This window comes from Lathyrus oleraceus, chromosome 1 (genome assembly GCF_024323335.1).
Source record: "Lathyrus oleraceus cultivar Zhongwan6 chromosome 1, CAAS_Psat_ZW6_1.0, whole genome shotgun sequence".
NCBI lineage: Eukaryota > Viridiplantae > Streptophyta > Magnoliopsida > Fabales > Fabaceae > Lathyrus > Lathyrus oleraceus.
Genome location: NC_066579.1, coordinates 175634722 through 175657565, shown reverse-complemented (window position 1 = coordinate 175657565; position 22844 = coordinate 175634722). Strand labels below are relative to the sequence as shown.

Genomic DNA, 22844 nt, shown 5'->3' with positions numbered 1-22844 from the left:
AATGAAAATCTCCGTTGACAAAGCGATTTAGAGCAACTACCAAAGGGTAGTTTTTGAGACTGATAGTTTGGAGATGGTGAAAGTGATAAACAATGAAGAAGACATAATTCATATAACGACGAGAAAATAATGTGTTGATGAATTTTAGATTAGAGAATTAGAGAGACAGGATAGACAATGAAGTTCGCTCATTCAACAAAGACATCAACGAAACAGCGCACCACCTAACTAGGGTATCATTGATGTCAGGTCATTTCAATTGGACATATAAGGATAATAAACTTTCAACCCTCAAGTGTATTAATGTTTGATTAATAAAAGTTGATTTTAGTATAAAAAAAAGTACTTTTTGAAATAAGTTAATAGATAAACTAAATTTTATCAAGTTGTTTACTTAAAAAAATCAAGTTGTTTAATTGCATTATATTAGCTCTTTAATTTTTTATGTCCCACAACGAATTTTAAGTTATATTATCACGTATACAATGTTATTTATCTCCTTCTAGTACTATTATTATTATTATTATTATTATTATTATTATTATTTTAAATTGACTTATTTTTATTTAAAAATATAATTAATTATTAATAAAAAATAAAATGAGAAATTCTAAGCATGTGCTACATATAAAGCCTAACACCATTTCCGTCTCCCTCTTTGGTCCGAAAAACTCAACACTGAACGCGAAAACGAAAAGCAAAAGGGAATTAGGGTTTAAGAAACCGCAATGGATTTCACATCAGCGAAGAACGCATCAGAGAACAACAACAACAACAACAACTCAGAAAACTCTCACCAAATCGCTGATTCTTCTCCTCAATTAGCTTCTGATTCCCACAATATCAAAGAAACCGAAGAGCGACAATCACGTGAACTCAAAGCTGGTCTTCACCCTCTAAAGGTTCTTCGCAAACACTTCAAAAACCTAATTAGTGTTTCTTATGTCTATAATTCGTTGTTTGTTAGGTCAATTTTGATGCATAGCGCAATCTATTTAGTTTCAGTTTTTTATTTATAATTGTGATAAAAACATTTTGGGTTGTGAGTATTGTTAATTTGTTATTATGACAAACTTAGTGCTCTTTGAAGATAGTGAAGAAAATAAGATTTAGGGTTGTTTTTTAAAACTTTTCTTGAGGTTTTGAGTAAGATTAGCTTGCTTTGATATATCACTATGCCTTCGAGAACATTTCAATTTGACCTTAGAAATTATTCTAATTGTTGAAGAGTTGATTGGATGACGTGTTAAATGTATAGGGTTGTTATTTTTTTGAAGCAGATATGTTAAGATTGATAGGCTTTTAATGCTTTGACGGTCTTGTTGATTGTACGTGGTGGTTTATGTTTATTTCTCTCTTTTTTATTTTGCTGGGATGAGATCTTAGTGCGATTTGGCATTTTGGTTGATTTGATTCGTGTTGGTGATTTCTTTGAACAGAGCAAGTTTGTATTTTGGTACACTCGTCGGGTACCTGGGATTCGGAATCAGTCATATGAGGACAACATAAAGAAGATTGTTGAGTTCAGTACGGTAAGATGTTTGCTATATTGGGGGGTCTTGTGTGGGATTTAGGTTCATTCTTGACTTTAAATTTCATTAATGTGGCAATTGTTTGTGTTAATAGGTTGAAGGATTTTGGGTCTGTTATTGCCATATTTCTCGTCCTGCTTCTTTGCCTAGTCCAACAGATTTGCACCTTTTTAAAGAAGGAATTCGTCCGTTATGGGAGGTATATACGTAGTAGCCTTGGTTTATGTTTCATTTTATTGGTATTGAAATTTATGAGCTGTTCTGTTCTGGAGGGAAAGCTAGAAGTTTGTCTGAATGTTGTTTATTTTGCTTTGACTCACTGTGTGACTTTTTTGAAGGACTCTGCTAACTGCAATGGTGGAAAATGGATTATACGATTCAAAAAGGCCGTCTCAGGTCGTTTTTGGGAGGACCTGGTTAGTGAACATATGTTTCTTTGTCCTGTTTCATCTGTTAATAAACTCCTGTCATGATTATGGAAAATCTTAACACTAATTTTATTGAATAATTCTTCAAATTTGTTGCTCTAAATACTTTTACTGAAAATTTGGTTCGTATAGATCCCAGTCACGTAGATTTATACCTGTAGCTGATCCAATCCCATCTATTAGGATGAGTCTCTGTTGTTATTGGTAGTTTGATACCCAAATTTGCCATACAAGTTGAGTATTTGAAATCCTCTACGGGTCTGAAATGTTTTTGTTGTTACATTTTGCCCTAACTGAACTGAAGGCAATAACCTAGTGTTAAATTCCATTCCAATTTTAAAATATAGAATTTTTGTCTCTGGCATGCTTCATATATGTTACTTAATTTCTAAGTCCATATGGCTCTTCACCCTCTCCCGATCTTTAGGAAGAATCTTAAGTTTGATAAGATTGAGGTTTCAAGATGTAAACTGGTTAATGAATATTTTCTATCTAATAATAAAGTTGGTGTTCCTGATAACTCAGAAGGAAGCATTGTCAAAAATGAATTTGGAAAGTAACTGTATTCATCAATTTCCACAAGTTCGTTTTCATAGAAACTGTATTCTCCGAATATGAAAAGCACGATGCAAATGGGATTAGGATTTTTATTTGCAAGGGTTTATGATTTCTTTTGTTTGATAGAGAGTTTCTGCATAAGCACTTAGTTATTTTAAAACATGTCTTAGAGCCCTCTCATTTGAGCACTTGGTAAAGAGTTTATGATTTCCTTTGTTATTATTATTATACACGACTGGCATCTTGAATCCTTCGACTTGCTTCTTGTCCTTATAGCTTTTGCGTTTGTTTAGAACACTATTTTGCATATTGCAGGTACTCTATCCATTTATCATGAACCTTGCAATGATAAAAACTCTTACTGCCTTTTGGCATACAGCTATTACACGATCATATGTGCAAAATTGTGTTAATTTTACCTCAGTGAATAATGCTGGTTCTTTGGATGTTAACATAAAAAAGGAAAAATGTTGTAGCAAACAAAGGATATGGTTATGATTCTTATTTGGTTTCCACTTGATTTTATTGATTAGACACCCTTCTTGCCCTGTTTTAAGTTTAATTATTTATTTATGTTAGTTACAGATCAGCAAAATTATCTTTGGAGTCTCTCTTGATTGGTGAATTTGTTTGATCTCATGATCTATGCCCTGGATTAAATTATATCTGCTGTTTATTGTTGGAGACTTAAAAATTGTAATAGTATTACATGCAAAATGCAGGTGCTTGCTTTAGTGGGTGACCAGTTGGATTATGGTGATAACATATGCGGTGCAGTACTAAGCATTCGATTCAACGAGGATATAGTGAGTGTGTGGAACCGCAATGCTTCTGATAATCAGGTTGGCATCATTCTTTAACCTATTTGTGCATTTGCACGCACATGCTCATGTGCTCAAAATGTATACTCATTTATGTCTGCCTAATAATATTCCTGGTTTCTCGTGCAGGCTGTAATGGCTTTGAGAGATTCGATTAAGCGTCACTTAAAGCTTCCTCACAGCTATGTTATGGAGTACAAGCCCCACGACGCTTCTCTGCGAGACAATTCATCTTACAGGAATACTTGGTTGAGAGGCTAGAGATACAACTGTGCTTGTCCAAGTCCCCTTGACTGACGCTTTTGTATACTTGTGGTCATTGGCCACAGTCTAATGATGATGTTGGGTGTTTCAGGACTGGTTCTGACTTTTGAATTAAATGTACGAAGCAACATTTTGAATGCTTTATTGAAAGTTTCATTTGGTTACTTGAGGATTCACTCTTTAAATTGTGTTTTTGTCTTGCTTTGTTGTTGTAAATAACTTTACCCGGTTTGCTTTTCAACTTGCCGAAGGAAAGAGGCATGGCTCCAGTCCTGAAACCCTAATAAGATGCATTGAAAAAACTCGGACTGGTTGATTTGGGTCTAATGTTTGATTGAATGTCAGAGAGTTGCACCACTGACAATTTTGAATTCAGATGCTTCATAAAAGATCATGGATTTATAGAAGTGTTGTGTTTGATGGCTGGGTTTGCTAAGCTGAACAATATCTTGTCAATAACATGATAGAATGTTGCAACAAGAGATGTAAAGAAGGGCGTTGAGCAGTGTTATCAAATATCATCTTGGAGGTACATAGAGATTGTTAGACTCTCTGCAGGTAAATATGTCAGTGGCTATGGACCGTCATCCGCCATGGTAAATATATAGGCGGCTATCATCTGCCATCAACAGCATAAAATTTTGAGGGAGATTAATTAAACATTATTTTTTAATGGTAAAAATATAAAATTGAATTTGAATCAATTCAAATTTAAATTGAGTGAAATGAAGACAAGTAATCAAAGTATTATAACCAAGAGCTAGTTAGAAATGACCTGAAAATTGTATAAGATCAAATGTTAAAACAAAGAAATTTATCCAAAAACAAATCTTTACATGAGAACAATAGGGGCTTATAGTTGTATATAAGACGTTTATAACATACTTTGTAAACATGTGTCGCGTGAACAAAGCCTCGAAGACCTTATTAAATTTAATACAGTTTTTTTTACCTTCTTTTTGAAATAGGGGGCTACAACAAATTATTAATCTAAAGATAAACACTACAATTCGTCTTGGTTAAACAAATTAAAAACTCATAATCACAACCATTTGATCTATATTATTGGATGAAATCTTTGACAACAGTTACAACTCAGCATAAAGAAAACTTATGAACTTGTAATTACTGGAACTGCTATAAATGTAGTTACAACATAATTGCAGTTTTATAGAGAAATCAACATTACATTGTATACACCATTTATGAAGATTATCAATTATTTGTAGTCCAAATATCCTAAACAGATGACTGGAGTCCAATGATACCTGGTAAAAAATTAGCAATTGTTAAATCTTAAACATATAAATCAAGAAACATTAGGCCGTGTTAGACTATAATCTCGATCCTCTATAGTCGGCTGTACGGTCTACAGTCATCTACATCTGCATCATACCGTCGTCTGTAGAGGATCTGTTTTGGTTAAACTAAACTCAACTTGATCATTTCATGCTGCCATTTCCGTGACGCCGAGCTTAACCAATTTCCATAGATCCTCTGCAGCCTCTAGCCACACCTCAGCATGAGGATTAATCTAACAGCTGAAATTTGTCCGGAGAGGCTGCATAGGGTCCATCTCAACCTACTTCATTTGATTATTTATTTCTTGAATTTTTGAAATGTTGTACCATAGAGATTGCTAAATCTACCAACTAATCATGTATGAAATGGACCTAACTCCTAGAGTAAGTAGATTATGATTCATAAACAATCTGAATAAGGGAAATGTTACCGCATGCTACTCTTGCGCCTGCATTTCCAGTAGTCTTGCTGAGTTCATGTCCACCTATTCCATTATAAAAATCTGAATAAGTAATGTAATCACATTTGTCGATGTCCGACACCAAACACGCATTCAATGTAAAGTGTCAATGCTGCACAGCTAACATTCTCACAAACAAATTCAAAGATTAAACTATGAGTGAAGCATAATTCTAGAGATTAGGTAGCCTATTAACTTATCACAAACATTGTGTCGAAGCAGAAACATCGACAAACAAACGAGCGTGGTTCATTGAATAGGATTACATAAGAAAACACGCACATACATGGGTATTGACTCGTAGAATTATCCATCCGGGAACTAAACAAAAGATATCAAGGACTGAGAGAGATGAATCATTTGAAGCACACAACAAATTCTTACCTCTTCCAAGATCATCCGGATCAGCATGAACAACGACGGCCCTCCCGAGTATCGAATGAACTCCGCTTAGTGGAATCTGTCGATCTTTGATAGAAATCAAAGCAACTCCATCAGGTCCTGCAACAATGTTACCCAAATCACCGGCGTGTCGCTCATCATCCGTAGAAGCTCCGTGATCCTTCTTCAGTGGATTGAAGTGAGGACCGGTAGAGATGCAGCCATTGGTGGTATCACCAAGGGCATGAATATGAAAGCCATGAAGACCTGGCGATAACCCTGTTATCTTTCCAGTCACATGCGTATAATTCCCTGCACAATCACAACCATAATTACTCGCAATGAAACATAAATGTCCCGTTTAGCCAGCTCAGTTTATCGTAAGTAAGAGCTCCGAGATTCAAACCCTTTAAAAAAGTAAATCGTTGGTTTCATATCGAAATTATAGTCTCAGAATGTATTAAAATTGCAAAAACATCCCTAAATGTGTTTATGGTTTGTATTTATACCGATTAAACTGACTAACAAAACACACAATTAAGGACTGTTTTGGGCCGGCTACATACCCAACATATAAACCGTGAACATCAAAAAAGGTATGATTCTATTCACAATTCACTCTTCCCCTTTTATTCACGGACTAACTTGGGGGGTTCACCCCGCGCAACCGCACCAGAGTAGCTTGCTCCACCACATCAAGAACCTATATCAACAATTCTGGTTCCCGAACAGAACAAGGACCAAACTAACTAATGAAAGACACATTCGAAGACCAAATTAACTAAGAAAAGATACAAAAACGAATGTTTTTGTAATTTCCATACATTCAAGGACTATAATGACAACTCTTAGCACATTTAAGAATCAAAATAACCATAATTTACAGAATTTCAAATCTTACATACACGAGTTATCTATTCTTGATATACCTATTAACCACTCAGGGAAAGTTATGTTATCAAATTTTGGCGTTGAAACAGCGATTCTGATTAAAAAACGAAACATATATTCATGAATCAATAGATGAATTAACAATTTAAAAATAAATAAAAAATAAATAAGAAGCTAAGAATAGAGAGAGAGAGAGAGAAAGAACCATTGAGGTATTGAAGAAACTGAATAGAACCTCTAACGTTGTTATCTCCGACGAGGAGAGCCACAGCTTTCACTGTTCCCTTTGCTGCTTCCATATCATACAATACTGTCTCTAAAAAGATATCTTAATTAATTTAACAAATTTTAAATATTTTTAAATTAATTTTTAAATTTGTCATCAATATATATTTTTTAAATGTGTCAAGACCCATAAACCCCCCATTATTCTCCTTCCTAAAAATAATCAAACTACTAAAGGGAATATAATTTTCAATAAACACATTATTTATTTTTAAAAAAAGAACATTAAATATGATATCATATTTGTACACTTATTTCCATTTTGATATTTTTTTTCTTCAAAATATTGAATACAATTTGAGAAATACTCGTATGGAAACACACTTAAATCCATATTTTTATAAATGAAAGAGAGAAAATTTTTAATATTTATTTATTTAATTAAATTCATAAAAATGGTTGTGATATGAAGGAGAGAGAAGGTTTTATTTTTATTTTTTATTAATAAAAAATTGTAATTGCCTATGTGTATAACTATGTGTTATAGTAGTTATTCTCATCTAAGAATTTTCTATACAATTTTCGATAATACATAATAGATTTAAACTGAAAAATCTAATTGAATTAAGATGAGTGCCTAAAGATAAATACATACATATATTTGGAAAACAGATTTAAGATTCAAGATTCAGTGACTTTGTGGTAGCAAGGTCACGGTAACTTTAGTATTATTTAGGATAGTTTTTGAAAAACGAAATAAAAAAGAAATGAAAATTAGACGAGGGAGACGGGAAAACAAGAGAGATAGAGGTAAAGTTATGGTAATTTTGCCACCACAAAGTCACTGAAACGTGGTCCAGATATTTGATGCTCTCGATTAAACTTCAGTAATGTGGGTCTTAGCAATTTGACAAAATCCCATTAATTAAAATTCATGTAATTAAGAGTAAAATAAACTATGACAGGAAGAAGGGCAATCTTTGAAGAGTGATTGTTATGGAGGAACAATTAAGTCTTTTTCCCTTGACATATTTAAAAAACGATAGAGTCCTTCATTTTAAATGGGGGATAAAATCATGCTAGAAAGAGAGAGGGAACTCGTGGGAGCAAGAAATGGAAGAAGGAAAGATCAATTGGTTCAACTTCAATCAGATCAATTGTTGTGACGCGGTAAATGTAAATAACAGAAAATAAATGATAGAAAGTAAAGTTGGAGATGTTAGTGTTAATAGTAAGAATGCTTATTATGGATAGATTTCATCATTACGTATCCATCATGCACATTCATAGGTCAGTAATATGCTCCTCTACGCAACGTATAATACTACCACCTGTCACCCTCATTTGTATCCCTTTCAGTCTCCACAATGTGACATTAGTGTTACCCAATAGAATGATATATGTTACTATTAACCAACACAGAGCATTAAGTTCCAACAATCGCAAATGAGCGAGACTCCACATCGATCCTGCTACAACGCGTGTTCATATTTAGCCTATACATTTGTCTAGGCTTAGTACTCAATAGGTGATTATCTTGGATCAAGTAATGACAAACACCTTTCGATGTCATGTCACACCATAAAAATAAGTTTTAGATTGCAAAGCTAAAACAAACATTAAGATTTAAGAGTCATTAATATTACAACATGAATAGATTCACATAAAACACCATTACCTATTTAATACATGAATATAATGACTACATATAACTCCAACAATAGAAATTGCAGCTACGTATACACATGGTTAGCGTAATAACTGGTCTTTCCAGTGACATTAACTTCGAAAACGAGATCTGCCCTATCACCTGAACAACGCTTCCACCTTAAAACTTCCTTTCTTATCCTTCTATTGTAGATCAGAGTGAACCTACTCCAATCCTATACTCCTCCAATCCGCCTAAACTCCCATTGTACTGAATTGAGAACTTCTATTTATAGGTAAAATTTTGAGCCTCGCGTTGGTCGCACCATCCTCTCGCCCACCGCGCCTCCCCTTCTATAACACCCTAACTAGCCAGCTTTTCTTCTATAGCAAGCAATGCTTGCATGTATTCCACGTGTCCATAGTCGCCTTTGTACCACCCTCTTGACTAATGTGCTAACCCTTACTTCACCATGAAGTATTTGCACCAGGGGCTGCCTCCTAGCCCTATATGGCACCCAACACGTTTGTGAATGGGGCTTAGCGTGCCTTGATCTGCCATGGTTTACTTTTGATTGTTTTCTTCGTTCTTATTCGTGGTTTTTTAGTTATTTTCACCTGTTTTTGATAAATGCATATAGGAAAAGTCCAAACAATTATTTTTTTAAATACTTTTTATAGATAAATCATGGGTTTTTATGATGATTACTTGTAAAATAAGAAGATAAGTGTCAGAATATTTAACATAAATCTGGAACTTATCAACAATTAAAAAATCACATTTAAATAATTCACATTTCATGGGTTCAATATTATTAAATTTAAAAGTAAATTTTATTTGATGTGAATATTATTTAAATTTTTTATTATAAATGTAATACCCCAAAATATGATAGTGTCAAGAATCATCACGTTAAGAGAATTGCTGGTACTGAAACATCAAATATTACATAAATTGCATAATTACATGAAAAACACATAGGCTACAACAATGTGCATACATATATACAACATGTCTAAATATAACAATTCTAAGAAGACACAATAGAAACAAAGCATAAGTAAGTCTTCAAGTACTCCTCAAGTCATCTTGCCTTTTCCTTTTCTAGAAACCTTCTCATCTGAAAATATAATCAACAACACGAGTTGAGTTAATACTATCTCAGTAGGGTCCTATTAAAATCACTAGTCCTCTCGGTAATAAGGTCATCTAGAGCTACTCAAGTTTCTACTAGGTTATATCACTCACGTATCAAACAAATAAGATAAGGAGAATCAAGGCATAATCAGCCTCATATAATGTATGAATGTCAATGCACTCGCTTAAACGTACCATGTAAACTTCAACATATGGTTAGCCTCACAGAACGTCAACTACCTAATAACACGTCTCTTATCAAGCCTAGTTTTACGAAATATGTGACTTCCTACTAATCCTTTCCACTAAGGCTAGTTTTATGGTGTGACCTACTACCTTTGCCTGATTTACCCTTATGATTACAAGCTACACCCTTGGTATGTGCAAGGAGTCTCAACATTCATCATATGTATTTTAACTGTTTCCTTTTTGTCATACCCCAAAATTTGCCCGTTGATATTACAAAGCATTTTCCAAGACCCTCCGACTTGTTCTGCAAGGCACTGACATCAAATGGACAAAAGCCCAGCTCACAACGGGCCCAATCCAAAGGCGGCCCAAAATAGCTTGCTCGCTAGGCGAGCCATTCCTTCGCCTAGCGAACATTTCATCATGACACTCGCCCAGCGAAGCATCAGATCCAGAAAAAGGCCCAGAATGGCTTGCTCGCTAGGCGAGCAATTCCTTCGCCTAGCGAAGCTTGCGAAATTCTGAAATTTTGGACCTCATTTTAAGCCCATTAGGTCACCACCACTACTACTATAAATACCAGCTCCTCTGCCACGAAAGACACACACAGACAGACGAAGACGGACTGAAAAGACGGAAACCCTGGCATAGAAACCCTGAAGGCCGCTCATTCGCTCTGAAGCTACCGCCGCCCAACTCCGCCCGATACCAAAAGCCATCTGCCAATCCAGTGTTACCGTTCAGCTGCCACAGGTTTGCGCATCACTATTGCTCTACGCTTTTAAATTATAATCTCTATATACATAAGGCATCATGATTGAAGTTTCGAATGCAATTTGGTTTCACATGCAAATTTAAATGTACTTGAATAATACTGCCTTGCTGTTCATATAATGAAATGCTATGAAGTCCAGGGTTACAGAAGCCATGTTATTGTCAAACTCAAAATCTGTCGCCGCTCGCTAGCACCTCGCTAAGCGAGCCTGTAGCGAGTCCTCGCTAAGCCTTCGCTAGGCGAGGCCGGGGCGAACGTACCAGTAGCTGTTTTTTGTGGTTGTCTTATGTTTGTCTTATCATAATCATGCATCACTTGGCTTTATGACTGTTGTGTCCATTTAGTAGTGCAATTTCCTATTGCACTGTATCTTGGTATTCTCACCTGTGTGTTTGAATTGTGTAAAGCTTGCATATTCTCGAGGAAGTGGCCGGCTAGGTACTCCACTTTACGTGTGGGAGACCTTCGTGGAGATGAATTCCAAATTACTTCACTTTAATGTGAAGATTCATATTGATTGCCTAATTAATTTTAATGTATTAATTTTTAATGTATTGATTTTAATGTGTTGATTTTAAGATGGAAACTCATCATAATTACCTAATGAATGTTAAAATATGGACTTTAAATAAATGATATCGGACCTCTCTTTTTTACCCCACGATTACGGTATTACGGTCATGTCCCGCGAATGTGGGGATACCCTTAGCAAAGACCCTTCGGTTAAATCATCATGGTCCCTCGGATGTTGCCTTCAAAAATACGATTTCGTCCCTCGATGACCCTTCGGTGTAGCCTACGGTTAAATGATGATAGTCCCTTCGAATGCTAAGGTATCCTCACAACTGTTGCCTTCAATGACCTATCGATGACCCTACGATGACCCTTCTACATCCCCAGGATAAAACTACTTACTTCTCAATAGTAAGGACAGTTTTACCCTCATAAGGATAGGAAATGCCCGGAAAGACCTCGGACAGGTACAACCCTTAATTGCTCATTCATAACAAAAAAAATATACTATTCACACCTCACACATTTCAAACATCCTTTTTAGAAAATCACCACTTAGCATACATCCGTACTAGGATCATTGCCAAGTTATATTTTTCTAAACTATTTTCAAAATTAAACGAGATAATCACTTTGTATACATTCATGCAAGAATCATTACAAAGTTAAATTCTCATTTTCAAAACATTTTTCATACATTTTTCAACCACCTTTTTCAAACTAGAAAACATAAATGATTGAGCAATTAAGAGCCCATGGATAACCATGGATACAAAGGGTGCTAACCCCTTCCCTTTGTATAACGTACCTCCCGAACCTAAGAATTTAAAATTAAGGTCTTTCCTGTTCTTTTCCACCTTTCCTTATAGGATAAAAGAAAAGTCGGTGGCGACTCTTGCTAACCGCGACATTGCGATTAAAAATCCATTAAGGTCAGTTCACCGTATGACACTTTTCGAAACCAATGTCCACGTATATTCACATCCTAACGATACATATAACAATCCAAGGTTCATTCTCACATTCCTATTATAGTTCCTTAGGACTGTTCTTTGTTCTCACTTTGTTTTAACTTACTTATTAAACAACATCACATAGTCACCAAGTATTTATTTATCATACTCCTACTACATTCACTAGATGAAACATTTTTTTGTCTATTCATTAATTGAAAGTTTCTTAGCATATAAATTATAAAAGGAAATAAAATAGACCTAAAATCATGATTGGTCAAAAGGAGTGAGGGGAGGAGGAAGTTTGGGGTGATTACAGCCAGGCCGTAATAGGCTAAGCCTCCCCCATACAAAAATCTTAGACGATTATGGCCAACCCGTAATGCGTATCACATCCCGTAATGCCTCTTAATCTAACACACACGCACACACACACACAAGGACCTAAGGAGATTACGACCAACCCATAATGGGCATTACAATTTGTAATGCTCCTTCGGTATATTTCTTCATTTTTCACCTGCAACAACCATGAACTTCCAACATACATCTCAACATAATTACTCAAAAAACAAGGAAACATGGAAAACACATCAACAACAATTTACACACATGGAACCACAATTATTCATGCAATAACATAAGGGTTTGAACCTAGAAACCTAACTCCCACATGAAATTCCTTACTTGCTTACCCAAATTACAAACCTAGAAAGCCCCACCTTCCAATTGATGAAATACTAAATTTTGAAGGAGAAAAAAGATGATCAAGTTGATTAGATGATCTTTGATTCATTTACTTTCCTCTTCTTCTGAAGTGATAAAAAATTTCTCACATGCAAGATGAAAGATGAACCTTGGGCACTCTTTCACCCTCCTCTTTCTCTCTTCATGTATTCCACCCCTTACTCACTCTTCTCTCTAATTTTTCAAAATCCTAAGTGTAAAATATAAGGAAGACTCTACTTTGGATCTTTATATGACAAGGTAGAATGACCAACCTGCCCTTATGTACAATGCCAAAATTTCCCTTCCTCATTTCTAATTTAGAGGGAATACATTAAGTGGATAGTAATGCTTATACCATAATATGATAATGAAATGTAACAAAAATGAAATGTGATATTACATTCTCACCCTTAAATAAATTATGTCCTCGAAATTTAAAGAATTACCTGAAGAGGTGCAAATTCTGACGTAGATTCTCCGGGATTGCATTCTTCCACATCACCTTAACTAATGATATCTCCTAATTCCTTATAGATTTCACTACATAATCTACTATAAAGCTAGGTTGCAGTTGGAAAGCGAAGTTTGTTGCAACTTCAATGATATCCGGAAGGATAAGTTGAAAAAGATCTAGTACAAATTTCTAGAGTTGAGATACATGAAATACATCATGTAATATTTTTAAATGATTAATTTTTTATTTACATTTATATCAATATATATGTTTTATTTATTATATTTTTTAATCATTATTATATTCACATCTATTTGGCATCATCAATGCAATATTTTTGAAATAGCTCATTATTATATTCACATCGTGACAACTTATTTTTTAAGCATTCTTTCCTGTAAAACACTTCAAAATCAGTCACCAATACAACTCTTATATCATCGGAATTCCACCTACACACATTTATGGGTTTTTGGTTATCTATGCTATCCTTTATTCTCGTCCTCTAACATTCATAAGTTACAACCCCGCTCTACTCCGTCTGTCTTCTTAGGTTATCTGCTGAATCATAGATGCTACAAATGTTATGATTTGTCAAACATAAAATTAATAATTTTGAGGCATGTTATCTTTGATGAAACCCAATTTCCCTTCACCAAGATATATTCTTCTTCGCCTCACTCTTATAACTTCCTATATGATGGCATACCGTCTTACATGGTACATCAGTGGAAAAATCAAATATCACAACCCGTTGCACATACGTAACTAACACCAGCAACCACAACTGACCAACCACCCTCACCCAGAAACCAACAATCACTATCTCATAACTCCCTGATCGACTCGCCCACTACAACCTCATCTTCATCACCACCACCAACTCAACCACGTCTACCTCCACCTGCACAAACCATCACCATTCGTAGCATGAAAAGCATTGTTAAATCCCCGAAGATATTTACCCTATCAGTCTGTCAACCTGACTTAAACATCTCTTACATACCTAAAAACCCCAAACTAGCATTATCCGACCCGAATTTAAAATCCGCAATGCAATATGAATTTGATGCTCTTATTAGAAATAAGACGCGAGATTTAGTTCCTCGTCATTGTGATGTTAATCTTATTCACTCTATCTGAATTTTTATGCATAAGAAAAATTATGACGGCTCCTTTGAGCATTATAAGGCTCGTCTTGTAGGCAGGACCGACCCAATCATATCGGAGGCCCCGTTCTAATTTAAAAAATTGGCCCTAATTTTTTAAAAAATACAATTATAATAATTAAATTTTTTTATTAAAAATACAATTATATATTAATTAAAAATAAATTTAATTATAACTATTTTGAGTTTTGATCAATTTTGGTTTTTGTATTTATTGAGTTTTTATACTAATATTTCTTTCAATTATTGAATTTTTCTAATAACATTTTATTTATTTTTATTAATATTTATGGAAAAAATTGAAAATTTCAAAATTTGGGGCCCTCTAAAATTTGGGACCCTGTGCTGCAGCACATGCTGCACTTGCACAAGGCCGACCCTGCTTGTAGGTGATCACAAGTCACAACTTGCAGGTGTGGATTATGATGAGACTTTTAGCCTCATGGTGAAACCAACTACCATTCATAAAGTGTTCACCATTGCTCTATCAAAATCCTGACCCATTCATCAACTGGATGTACATAATGCATTTTTACATGGTGATCTCTATGAGACTATTTACATGCATCATCCATTGGATTTCCACGATCCTCCTCATCCATTTTCTTATTCCTCGGACCATTTTGGTGTATTGTGACAATGTTAGTGTCATTTATCTCTGGTAATCATGTGCAACATCAACATACCAAACATATTGAGATGAACATTCATTTTTTTCCGAGAAAAAGTAGCTCGTTGTCAGCACGTGTTCTTCATGTTCCATCCCAACATCAAATTGCAGGCATCTTCAACAAAGGAATTCCTCGCATTCTCTTTGATGATTTTCAGACTAGTCTAAGCGTCTGTGAACCTCTTGATTCGACTGTTATATGTGATATAATAGATTATTATTGTTATAATTAGTCATAATTAAATTACTGTAACTATAATATTTTGTCTCTATAATTATCTTGTATCATAATTAAACAATTCTCTCTCTCTCTCTCTCTCTCTCTCTCTCTCTCTCTCTCTCTCTCTCTCTCTCTCTCTCTCTCTCTCTCTCTCTCTCTCTCTCTCTCTCTCTCTCTCTCTCTCTCTCTCTCTCTCTCTCTCCTCTCTCTCTCTCTCTCTCTCTCTCTCTCTCTCTCTCTCTCTCTCTCTCTCTCTCTCTCTCTCTCCTCTCTCTCTCTCTCTCTCTCTCTCTCTCTCTCCTCTCTCTCTCTCTCTCTCTCTCTCTCTCTCTCTCTCTCTCTCTCTCTCTCTCTATATATATATATATATATATATATATATATATATATATATATATATATATATATATATATATATATATATATATATATGCAAAATACACTATTTGTCTTGAATTCTTTACAAATCCACCAAACAGTTGTTTCCAAATGACAGGTACTAGATTAATACTAATCCAAAACCACTCTTTAATTTAAGTATTTAATCAATGGATTAAAACTCAATAATATTTTTGACATTTGAACATCATGCATGCACTCTCATATTCAAGTTTTCTGTTAATTATAACCAATTAAGAGAAGAAAGGAGAGAATACAAAATTCTTGTTTCTTGGTTTTCTCTCATCCTTGTGATTAATTTTTATGATCATTGTTTTCCATTGTTATGCATAATAAAAGAATTTAGAAATAAAAATTAAAAAAAATGAGAGAGATAATTAGCATTCATATTGGACAAGCTGGAATTCAGGTCGGCAATTCATGTTGGGAGTTATATTGCCTTGAACATGGCATTCAACCAGATGGAACAATGCCCAGGTTTTTATTATAAATTATTTTTTAATTCTATTTCTATATATTATTTTTTATTATGTAGCTCTGAGTTTTTCATAGATTTAATAAAAATTTACAAATATAGATATCCCAAAGCTATAAATTATAACATATTATTCATAGACATATGATGAATTGTGTATAAGAAATCTTTGAATGATTGGCAGAAGAAAAGTGATCGATCTTGTTCAAAATATTGATCTTAAATCATGAGATAAATCATATAGAAGATGTATTGTGACACCGATATATAAAGTTATTTATAAATATTTCACTTTTTCTTTTTTTTGTAAGCGTCGGCATTTAAATTTCAGTTTCGTGTTTGGTATCTGTGTTAATAATTCATATATTTTTGCAGTGATGTATCAAATGAGCCAAAACATGATGATGCATTTAACACATTCTTCAGTGAAATTGGAACTGGCCAATATGTTCCAAGGGCTCTATTTGTTGATCTAGAACCAACTGTAATTGATGAAATTAGAACTGGTTCTTACAGACAACTCTTTCATCCAGAACAGTTAATTTCTGGTAAGGAAGATGCTGCTAATAATTTCGCAAGGGGACATTATACAGGTTAGTCACAAATCGAAGGTGTCTCTGGTGTCTGAGTCTCCTGGTGTCTGACACAGATCAGTCTGATCCTGACACATGTAATATATTTGAATAATTCGTTTTTCTTAGTTATCATTGGTGTTGATGAATCAATATTGTGATCGGATTCTATATCTGTGTCCGTGCTTCGTAAACTTAAGTGTATTGAAGTTGTTTATCTAAATTTTGATTTGATTGAATACTTATGATGCAGTTGGAAAACAAGTTGAAGAACTGTGTCTAGATCGAATCCGAAAATTAGCAGACAATTGCACTGGCTTGCAAGGTTTCTTGGTTTTCAATGCGGTTGGTGGTGGAACTGGTTCGGGTTTAGGATCATTACTTCTAGAGAGATTGTCTGTGGATTATGGAAAAAAGTCGAAACTCGGCTTCATCATTTATCCTTCTCCTCAGGTTAGGCTAAGGAAAATCGGAAAACAACTTATTTAGATTGACATAAGTACTTGTAAGACTATTTGACATCTGATAAGTTGTTTTCAACGTATTTTCATTTACTTTCAAAATAACTTATAAAAACAACTTATAACTTATACGATAATGATAATGTGATTATGAACATGCAGGTGTCGACCGCGGTTGTCGAACCTTACAACACTGTTCTATCGAACCATTCTCACATTGAGCATAGTGATGTAGTTGTGCTTTTAGACAATGAGGCAATCTATGACATTTGCAGAAGATCTTTAGACATAGAAAGACCAACATACAGAAACTTGAACCGATTAATATCGCAAAGTATCTCGTCTTTAACAACTTCGTTGAGATTCGACGGTGCAATCAACGTAGACATTTCCGAATTCCAAACTAACCTCGTACCTTATCCTCGAATCCATTTCATGCTTTCGTCTTACGCGCCCGTGATATCATCCGCGAAGGCCTATCACGAAACGTTGTCCGTTCCCGAGATCACTAGGGCTGTTTTCGAGCCGTCGAGTATGATGGTTAAGTGTGATCCAAGACATGGAAAATACATGGCATGTTGCTTGATGTATCGCGGCGATATTGTCCCGAAAGATGTTAATGTCGCAGTTTCGAATATCAAGACAAAGAGAACAGTTCAATTTGTTGATTGGTAACTATAACTATATCACTAACTTATGCGATAAGATAAGCGCTTATAATTAAATGACAAAACATCATACTGATGACAAATTAACTTTTTTTAGGTGTCCAACTGGATTCAAGTGTGGCATAAACTTCCAACCACCGACCGTTGTCCCGGGAGGCGATCTAGCCGAGGTGAGACGTGCGGTTTGTATGATAAGCAACAATACAGCTGTGTCTGAGGTATTCAACAGGATTGATCACAAATTTGATCTAATGTATGCAAAAAGAGCTTTTGTTCATTGGTATGTTAGTGAAGGAATGGAAGAAGGAGAATTTTCGGAAGCTAGAGAAGATCTTGCTGCTCTTGAAAAGGATTATGATGAAGTTGGTGAAGATGGTGTAGATGAAGGAGTAGAAGATTATTGAATTTGATTTAATGTATGTATCTATATTTCTATGTTGTATGATATGTTTGGCTATGAATCTGGATCGATCATTGGTCAGATTTTACTTACTTTTGAGTCGAACTTCCGTTAGGAATCAGATGATTAGTAGCACACAAAAATTCAAATGAGAATGAAGTGCGTTTAATTCATGTATAGTAACTGAGTCTTAAAATATAAAAATGTTAAAACAATGATTCTGTCTAATTTGAAAAATTAGTCTTTACACACAAATAGATGTATAACAAAGAGAGAGATTTAGACTTGATGCATATTGTTTGAACATAAAAATGAGCAAAAGGGTGAAAGATTCCATAGAGCTTCATTGCAATCTTGAAAGTTTTCCATGTACTCATGCACACCATTAATTGCATAAAGTGAAGCTGATATTTGTCTTTCAACTTTCATCCTTTCAAATTCTGAAACCCCTAATTCATCAACCATGTCCAACCCTTGACCAAAAGGAAAGTTATCAAAAATAGGTCCAAAATCCCATGAAACATTGGACTTATTGTAACTTGACTCATACTCGTAGAAATTTCTCATATCCGGCCTATATGCATCATCGAATAATCTTGTGTTTTGCATTGTTGCTACACTAGAAATCGAGTTTTCAATATTTTCACCAATGTTGTTTTTGCTCGAAGTAGTACTAGTGTTAGTAGTCACGCTGCTAGCACTAGTACTATCAGTAGTACCACTAATCATGTGAATAGTGTCAATGATGCTACTAATAGTATTACTATTGCTAGTCGTGTCACTAGTAATATTAGTAGTAACGTTAGTGGTGCTATTAACATTGAAATTATTGGTATTATCATTAGTTGTGGTATCACGGTTCGTGGTGTTCGTGGTGTTGCTTCTGACCTCCATATTTTCTTCTTCTTGTTTTCTAGAATCCATTTCTCGATTTTCTCGATTGTTAACCGTGGTGTTGCTTCTGACCTCCATATTTTCTTCTACTTGTTTTCTAGAACCCTTTTCTCGATTTTCTCGATTGTTAAGAAGATTTTGAATTCGAGAAGCGAGAGGAGAATCATAGGAAACATGTGTGACGAAGTTGGTGCGAGTGTTGGAGCCACGAAGAAGTGTCGCGGCTTCGTCGTAAGCTTTCGCGGCTTCCTCGGCTGTCTCAAATGTTCCAAGCCACATTCTTATGTTTTGTGTGGTGTCCTTAATCTCAGCAACATATCTCCCTGATGGTCTTTGTCTCACCCCAACAAACTTGTTTTTTGTTTCACTCTTTTTGTTTCCACCTTTGAACAATTTGTTGCTCCTTTTTGGTCTCAAACTCTTCTTTTGTTCCTCAAATTGAATCTCCATCGAGTATAATGCAAAGTTTCTTACTCAACTTTCATGTTGTTGCTATAAATTTGTGAATCATATATATGAATAAGAAAAAGGTGTCAAGTGGGATTAATATAACAAACTACAAGAATATTTATTATAATATTTAATCATTGTTTTTATTAAATATTTTAAATTATGAATGATGAAGACAACTTCACATTTTCATATTCAAAATGACCGATATACCTGTCTCGTTTGTTGGCACTACATGACTTTGACATAGTCAAGTTTCAATTTGGATGTTGAAACAAAAAAGAATCAATTTGATTTAATTTTAGTTGTACCTCTAATACTTTTTAAATAAAATAAAAATAAAAAGATAAGCCATAGTTTCACATAAATTTTTAAAATAATTATGTAACCACCACACAAATAAACATGTAGAATTTAATAAATTTCTTAACTTAAAAATATACATAAACCTTAAGTTAAGGTTTGATTAAAAACAATACTAGAAAAACCAAAGAAGTTAGTGTTTGTCCTCTATTGAAAATATAGTAGTGATGTAGCATGAATGGTCTCCACATGGAGGTTCAAAATTGATTTTGAGATGCATCCAAATAGTAAGACTTCAAATGTTTTCATGTTTGGCACTTATTTTGGACAAAGTCATTTTTCATTAATTTATGATATTTTAATACATATGATCATGTCGTGTAGACTGTGTTTGTTGTAAATTGCAACCTTTTTCTCACGTCACCGACAACACCACTTTATCCTCCATCTTCAACCAATCCATGTTTGTGATACATGGGACATTGTCATTGTCTTCTTTGTCATTTGACTAAGAAAGGTAATAAGAAAACTACAAAAAGGCATTTCAATTAATTTGACTTATATCATGAAATATTTTATTCAAATTTCTTTATTATATGTCTTCTAGATGTTTAGATTGGTAGTAAGTTTTTTTTCTTAAATTAACTTTTTAGATGGTTATATTAAATCAAGAAATATTTTTATTCAATTTTCTTTATTATATATCTTCTAAATGTTTAAATTGGTAGTATGGATGAGAATAAATCAGATCAAAGGGGATTATGGCTAGCTTATTGAAGTTCATGCTAGATTAAATTTCTTTTAAATAGAAAAAATCTGATTTTTTTTATAAAACTATATGCAAAGGCTATAATTTTTTTTTAAACTTATGAGATCTACTTATTTAAATAAATATAAATAATTTAATTATTATTATTATTTTGAATTAAAATATAAAAAATTAATTATTTTGAAATCTTAATTAATTACTAAAAATAGTTGAAAATACCTTATGAACAATGTCATATTTTTTTTATATAAATAGTCTCCCAAAATTAATGTTGTTAGGTAATCTCAAATATATCAATGTAAAAGATATAGTAGCATTGATTTTTGAATTTATTAGCTTAATGAAATGTTTAGTTACATATGTTTAGATAAAATATGCTTTTAAATAAGCTAATAGATTAATCAAGCTTTTGAAACGGTCAAACCTAAAAGTAAGTCTACATATTAGGTTTTGACTTTGATTTTTAGGGGTTGCTTAATTCACCCATAGAGATGCTCACACACCATAATAAAAAATCAATAATTTCTCTAAAATTCAGAAGTGCACTTCCTAACACATCCAAAATGTCCATATCTCAGACAAAACTCAAACCCATACCAAAACAAAGTTGAACAAATCTGGATCTTTAGTTCCGTAGTTGTTACGAAAGCATATCTCTAAAATATTCTCTATTTTCTCAAACGAGAAACAATTGTAGAAATGGGAACAACAATATAAATTAATATCGATTATTCCTATGACATGCATAAAATCTGTAACACATAGACAATCATTAACGTAAATCTAACATTACATTTCATCAATCATTGTTTTATAACAATAAAATGTACTTCATAAAATAGTTAAATCTTCATTTTTTCTTCAGCTTAAACTTGTTAAATTATATTTTCCTTTCATTGTCAATCGAGGATGCATGATAATAGTGTTAGACGATAGTACCGATCTAGAAGGGGGGTTGAATAGATAAGTATTTAAAATTTAGCGCTTTTTAAAAATGTTTTCAACGGTTGCGAAAACTCCCTAGATCACAATCGTTTAAACGATCCGTTAATGGAAATATCGGATATGCGTGAAACCAAATGGATTAACTAAGATAGAAAAAATCAACCACTATCTAAATTAGTCAATTAATTACCACAATCCTCAATATAGTTGCCTCTAATGATGAGTTTGACGGAGAAGAGCGATCCATAACGTAGAGGAATTTAAATTTTCTCCTTTAGTGATCCTTATGAATGAGCATGATCAGTGATAAAATCGTTACCTCTTGTGGCGATTGTAACCTTTGATGCAGATCTACGGAGCGATCACTAACGTTGAACGATGACAACGCCTCTACTCAGTCCACACGAACGGATTCCTTCAATCTCAGTGCTAGCTGCTACGAATGAAGGCTTTGAGTGAGAGAGAGAGAGAAACGAAACTGCAACTACATGAATGCTTCTGCACAAGGGTTCTATTTATAGAACCACTTGTGTGGGCTGCAAGCTAAAAAGTTCACTCAAGTGTATGTGGCCCATATCTTATAATATGCCAAAATCACTTAAGCGTGTGGTACGTTACCATATTTCGTATTCTACTTAAGTACACCGTACCTTACGATGTTCTACAATTCACTTAATTGCATCGTATCTTACGGTGTTCCTTAGTTACTCTATCTCTCATCAATCTGTCCTTTTGTGTGTGACCTTGTACGTTTTCGCGGCATTGGCAATTATATTAAATCACGTATTTAACATAAGAAACAGTGAGCGGTATCTAGCAACATATCACTGCTATCCAAGACACGAAAATGTCATGTGATCTGACAAATCCTTTTGTGATAATACTTATGTGTACAATTACCTTTTTTCCCTTATGTCTATATTGAACACAAGGCATAGACCGTGTCATCCTTGTCCAGTTCAATATTGGGCCCATAGACATTTATCCTGTTACGCAGGATGGACAAATTCCATCTAGGTCACTCATGTCGCTTAGCATGCTTCGTGGAGTACCCATCAACTGTCTTTATGGTCATCCAGTTACGGATAATGTTTGATCAACAATAAGGCATTCGACTCTACATCTAGGGTCCATAGTGGTTTCCGGTCAAAGGGTGGTATACACCATTATCACCATGAGAATAACTTAT

General features: G+C 34.2%; 4 protein-coding genes across 5 annotated transcripts; 2 read left to right on the top strand and 2 right to left on the bottom strand.

Moving 5' to 3' along the window:
• The first annotated feature begins 612 nt into the window (after positions 1–612).
• On the top strand, positions 613–3767 carry LOC127125882 (eukaryotic translation initiation factor NCBP). Its single transcript, XM_051054736.1, has 6 exons — positions 613–902; positions 1440–1532; positions 1627–1731; positions 1871–1948; positions 3241–3360; positions 3469–3767. The coding sequence occupies exons 1-6, from the start codon at positions 729–731 to the stop codon at positions 3598–3600; spliced, it is 702 nt and encodes a 233-aa protein (XP_050910693.1). The 5' UTR covers positions 613–728; the 3' UTR covers positions 3601–3767.
• Positions 3768–4642: 875 nt separating this feature from the next.
• Positions 4643–6995, bottom strand: LOC127125873 (superoxide dismutase [Cu-Zn] 2). Its single transcript, XM_051054724.1, has 4 exons — positions 6843–6995; positions 5750–6058; positions 5336–5389; positions 4643–4871 (listed from the first exon to the last, which is right to left on the bottom strand). The coding sequence occupies exons 1-4, from the start codon at positions 6934–6936 to the stop codon at positions 4843–4845; spliced, it is 486 nt and encodes a 161-aa protein (XP_050910681.1). The 5' UTR covers positions 6937–6995; the 3' UTR covers positions 4643–4842.
• A 9075-nt stretch (positions 6996–16070) lies between these two features.
• LOC127125850 (tubulin alpha-3 chain) lies at positions 16071–18413 on the top strand. 2 transcript variants are annotated; one of them, XM_051054703.1, is made up of 6 exons: positions 16071–16195; positions 16569–16786; positions 17019–17218; positions 17389–17897; positions 17992–18112; positions 18198–18361. In XM_051054703.1, the coding sequence occupies exons 1-6, from the start codon at positions 16083–16085 to the stop codon at positions 18273–18275; spliced, it is 1239 nt and encodes a 412-aa protein (XP_050910660.1). In that variant the 5' UTR covers positions 16071–16082; the 3' UTR covers positions 18276–18361. The 2 variants fall into 2 exon arrangements, with proteins under 2 accessions (XP_050910660.1, XP_050910651.1); XM_051054694.1 differs by having other exon boundaries at positions 17992–18413.
• An 80-nt stretch (positions 18414–18493) lies between these two features.
• LOC127125861 (ethylene-responsive transcription factor ERN2) lies at positions 18494–19692 on the bottom strand. The gene has a single exon (XM_051054715.1). The coding sequence runs from the start codon at positions 19636–19638 to the stop codon at positions 18574–18576; it is 1065 nt and encodes a 354-aa protein (XP_050910672.1). The 5' UTR covers positions 19639–19692; the 3' UTR covers positions 18494–18573.
• Between the last annotated feature and the right edge of the window lie 3152 nt (positions 19693–22844).

What these genes read in the sequence shown, in the direction of transcription:
- LOC127125882 (XM_051054736.1), top strand. Translation starts at nt 729, where the DNA reads ATGGATTTCACATCAGCGAAGAACGCATCAGAGAACAACAACAACAAC. An exon ending in CTGGTCTTCACCCTCTAAAG is followed by an intron (nt 903 to 1,439) that starts GTTCTTCGCAAA and finishes TTCTTTGAACAG; the next exon opens with AGCAAGTTTGTATTTTGGTA. An exon ending in GTCGTTTTTGGGAGGACCTG is followed by an intron (nt 1,949 to 3,240) that starts GTTAGTGAACAT and finishes TGCAAAATGCAG; the next exon opens with GTGCTTGCTTTAGTGGGTGA.
- LOC127125873 (XM_051054724.1), bottom strand. Translation starts at nt 6,936, where the DNA reads ATGGAAGCAGCAAAGGGAACAGTGAAAGCTGTGGCTCTCCTCGTCGGA. An exon ending in GTTTCTTCAATACCTCAATG is followed by an intron (nt 6,059 to 6,842) that starts GTTCTTTCTCTC and finishes GTGATTGTGCAG; the next exon opens with GGAATTATACGCATGTGACT. An exon ending in AGGCGCAAGAGTAGCATGCG is followed by an intron (nt 4,872 to 5,335) that starts GTAACATTTCCC and finishes ATTTTTTACCAG; the next exon opens with GTATCATTGGACTCCAGTCA.
- LOC127125850 (XM_051054694.1), top strand. Translation starts at nt 16,083, where the DNA reads ATGAGAGAGATAATTAGCATTCATATTGGACAAGCTGGAATTCAGGTC. An exon ending in CGCAAGGGGACATTATACAG is followed by an intron (nt 16,787 to 17,018) that starts GTTAGTCACAAA and finishes CTTATGATGCAG; the next exon opens with TTGGAAAACAAGTTGAAGAA. An exon ending in TCATTTATCCTTCTCCTCAG is followed by an intron (nt 17,219 to 17,388) that starts GTTAGGCTAAGG and finishes ATGAACATGCAG; the next exon opens with GTGTCGACCGCGGTTGTCGA.
- LOC127125861 (XM_051054715.1), bottom strand. Translation starts at nt 19,638, where the DNA reads ATGGAGATTCAATTTGAGGAACAAAAGAAGAGTTTGAGACCAAAAAGG.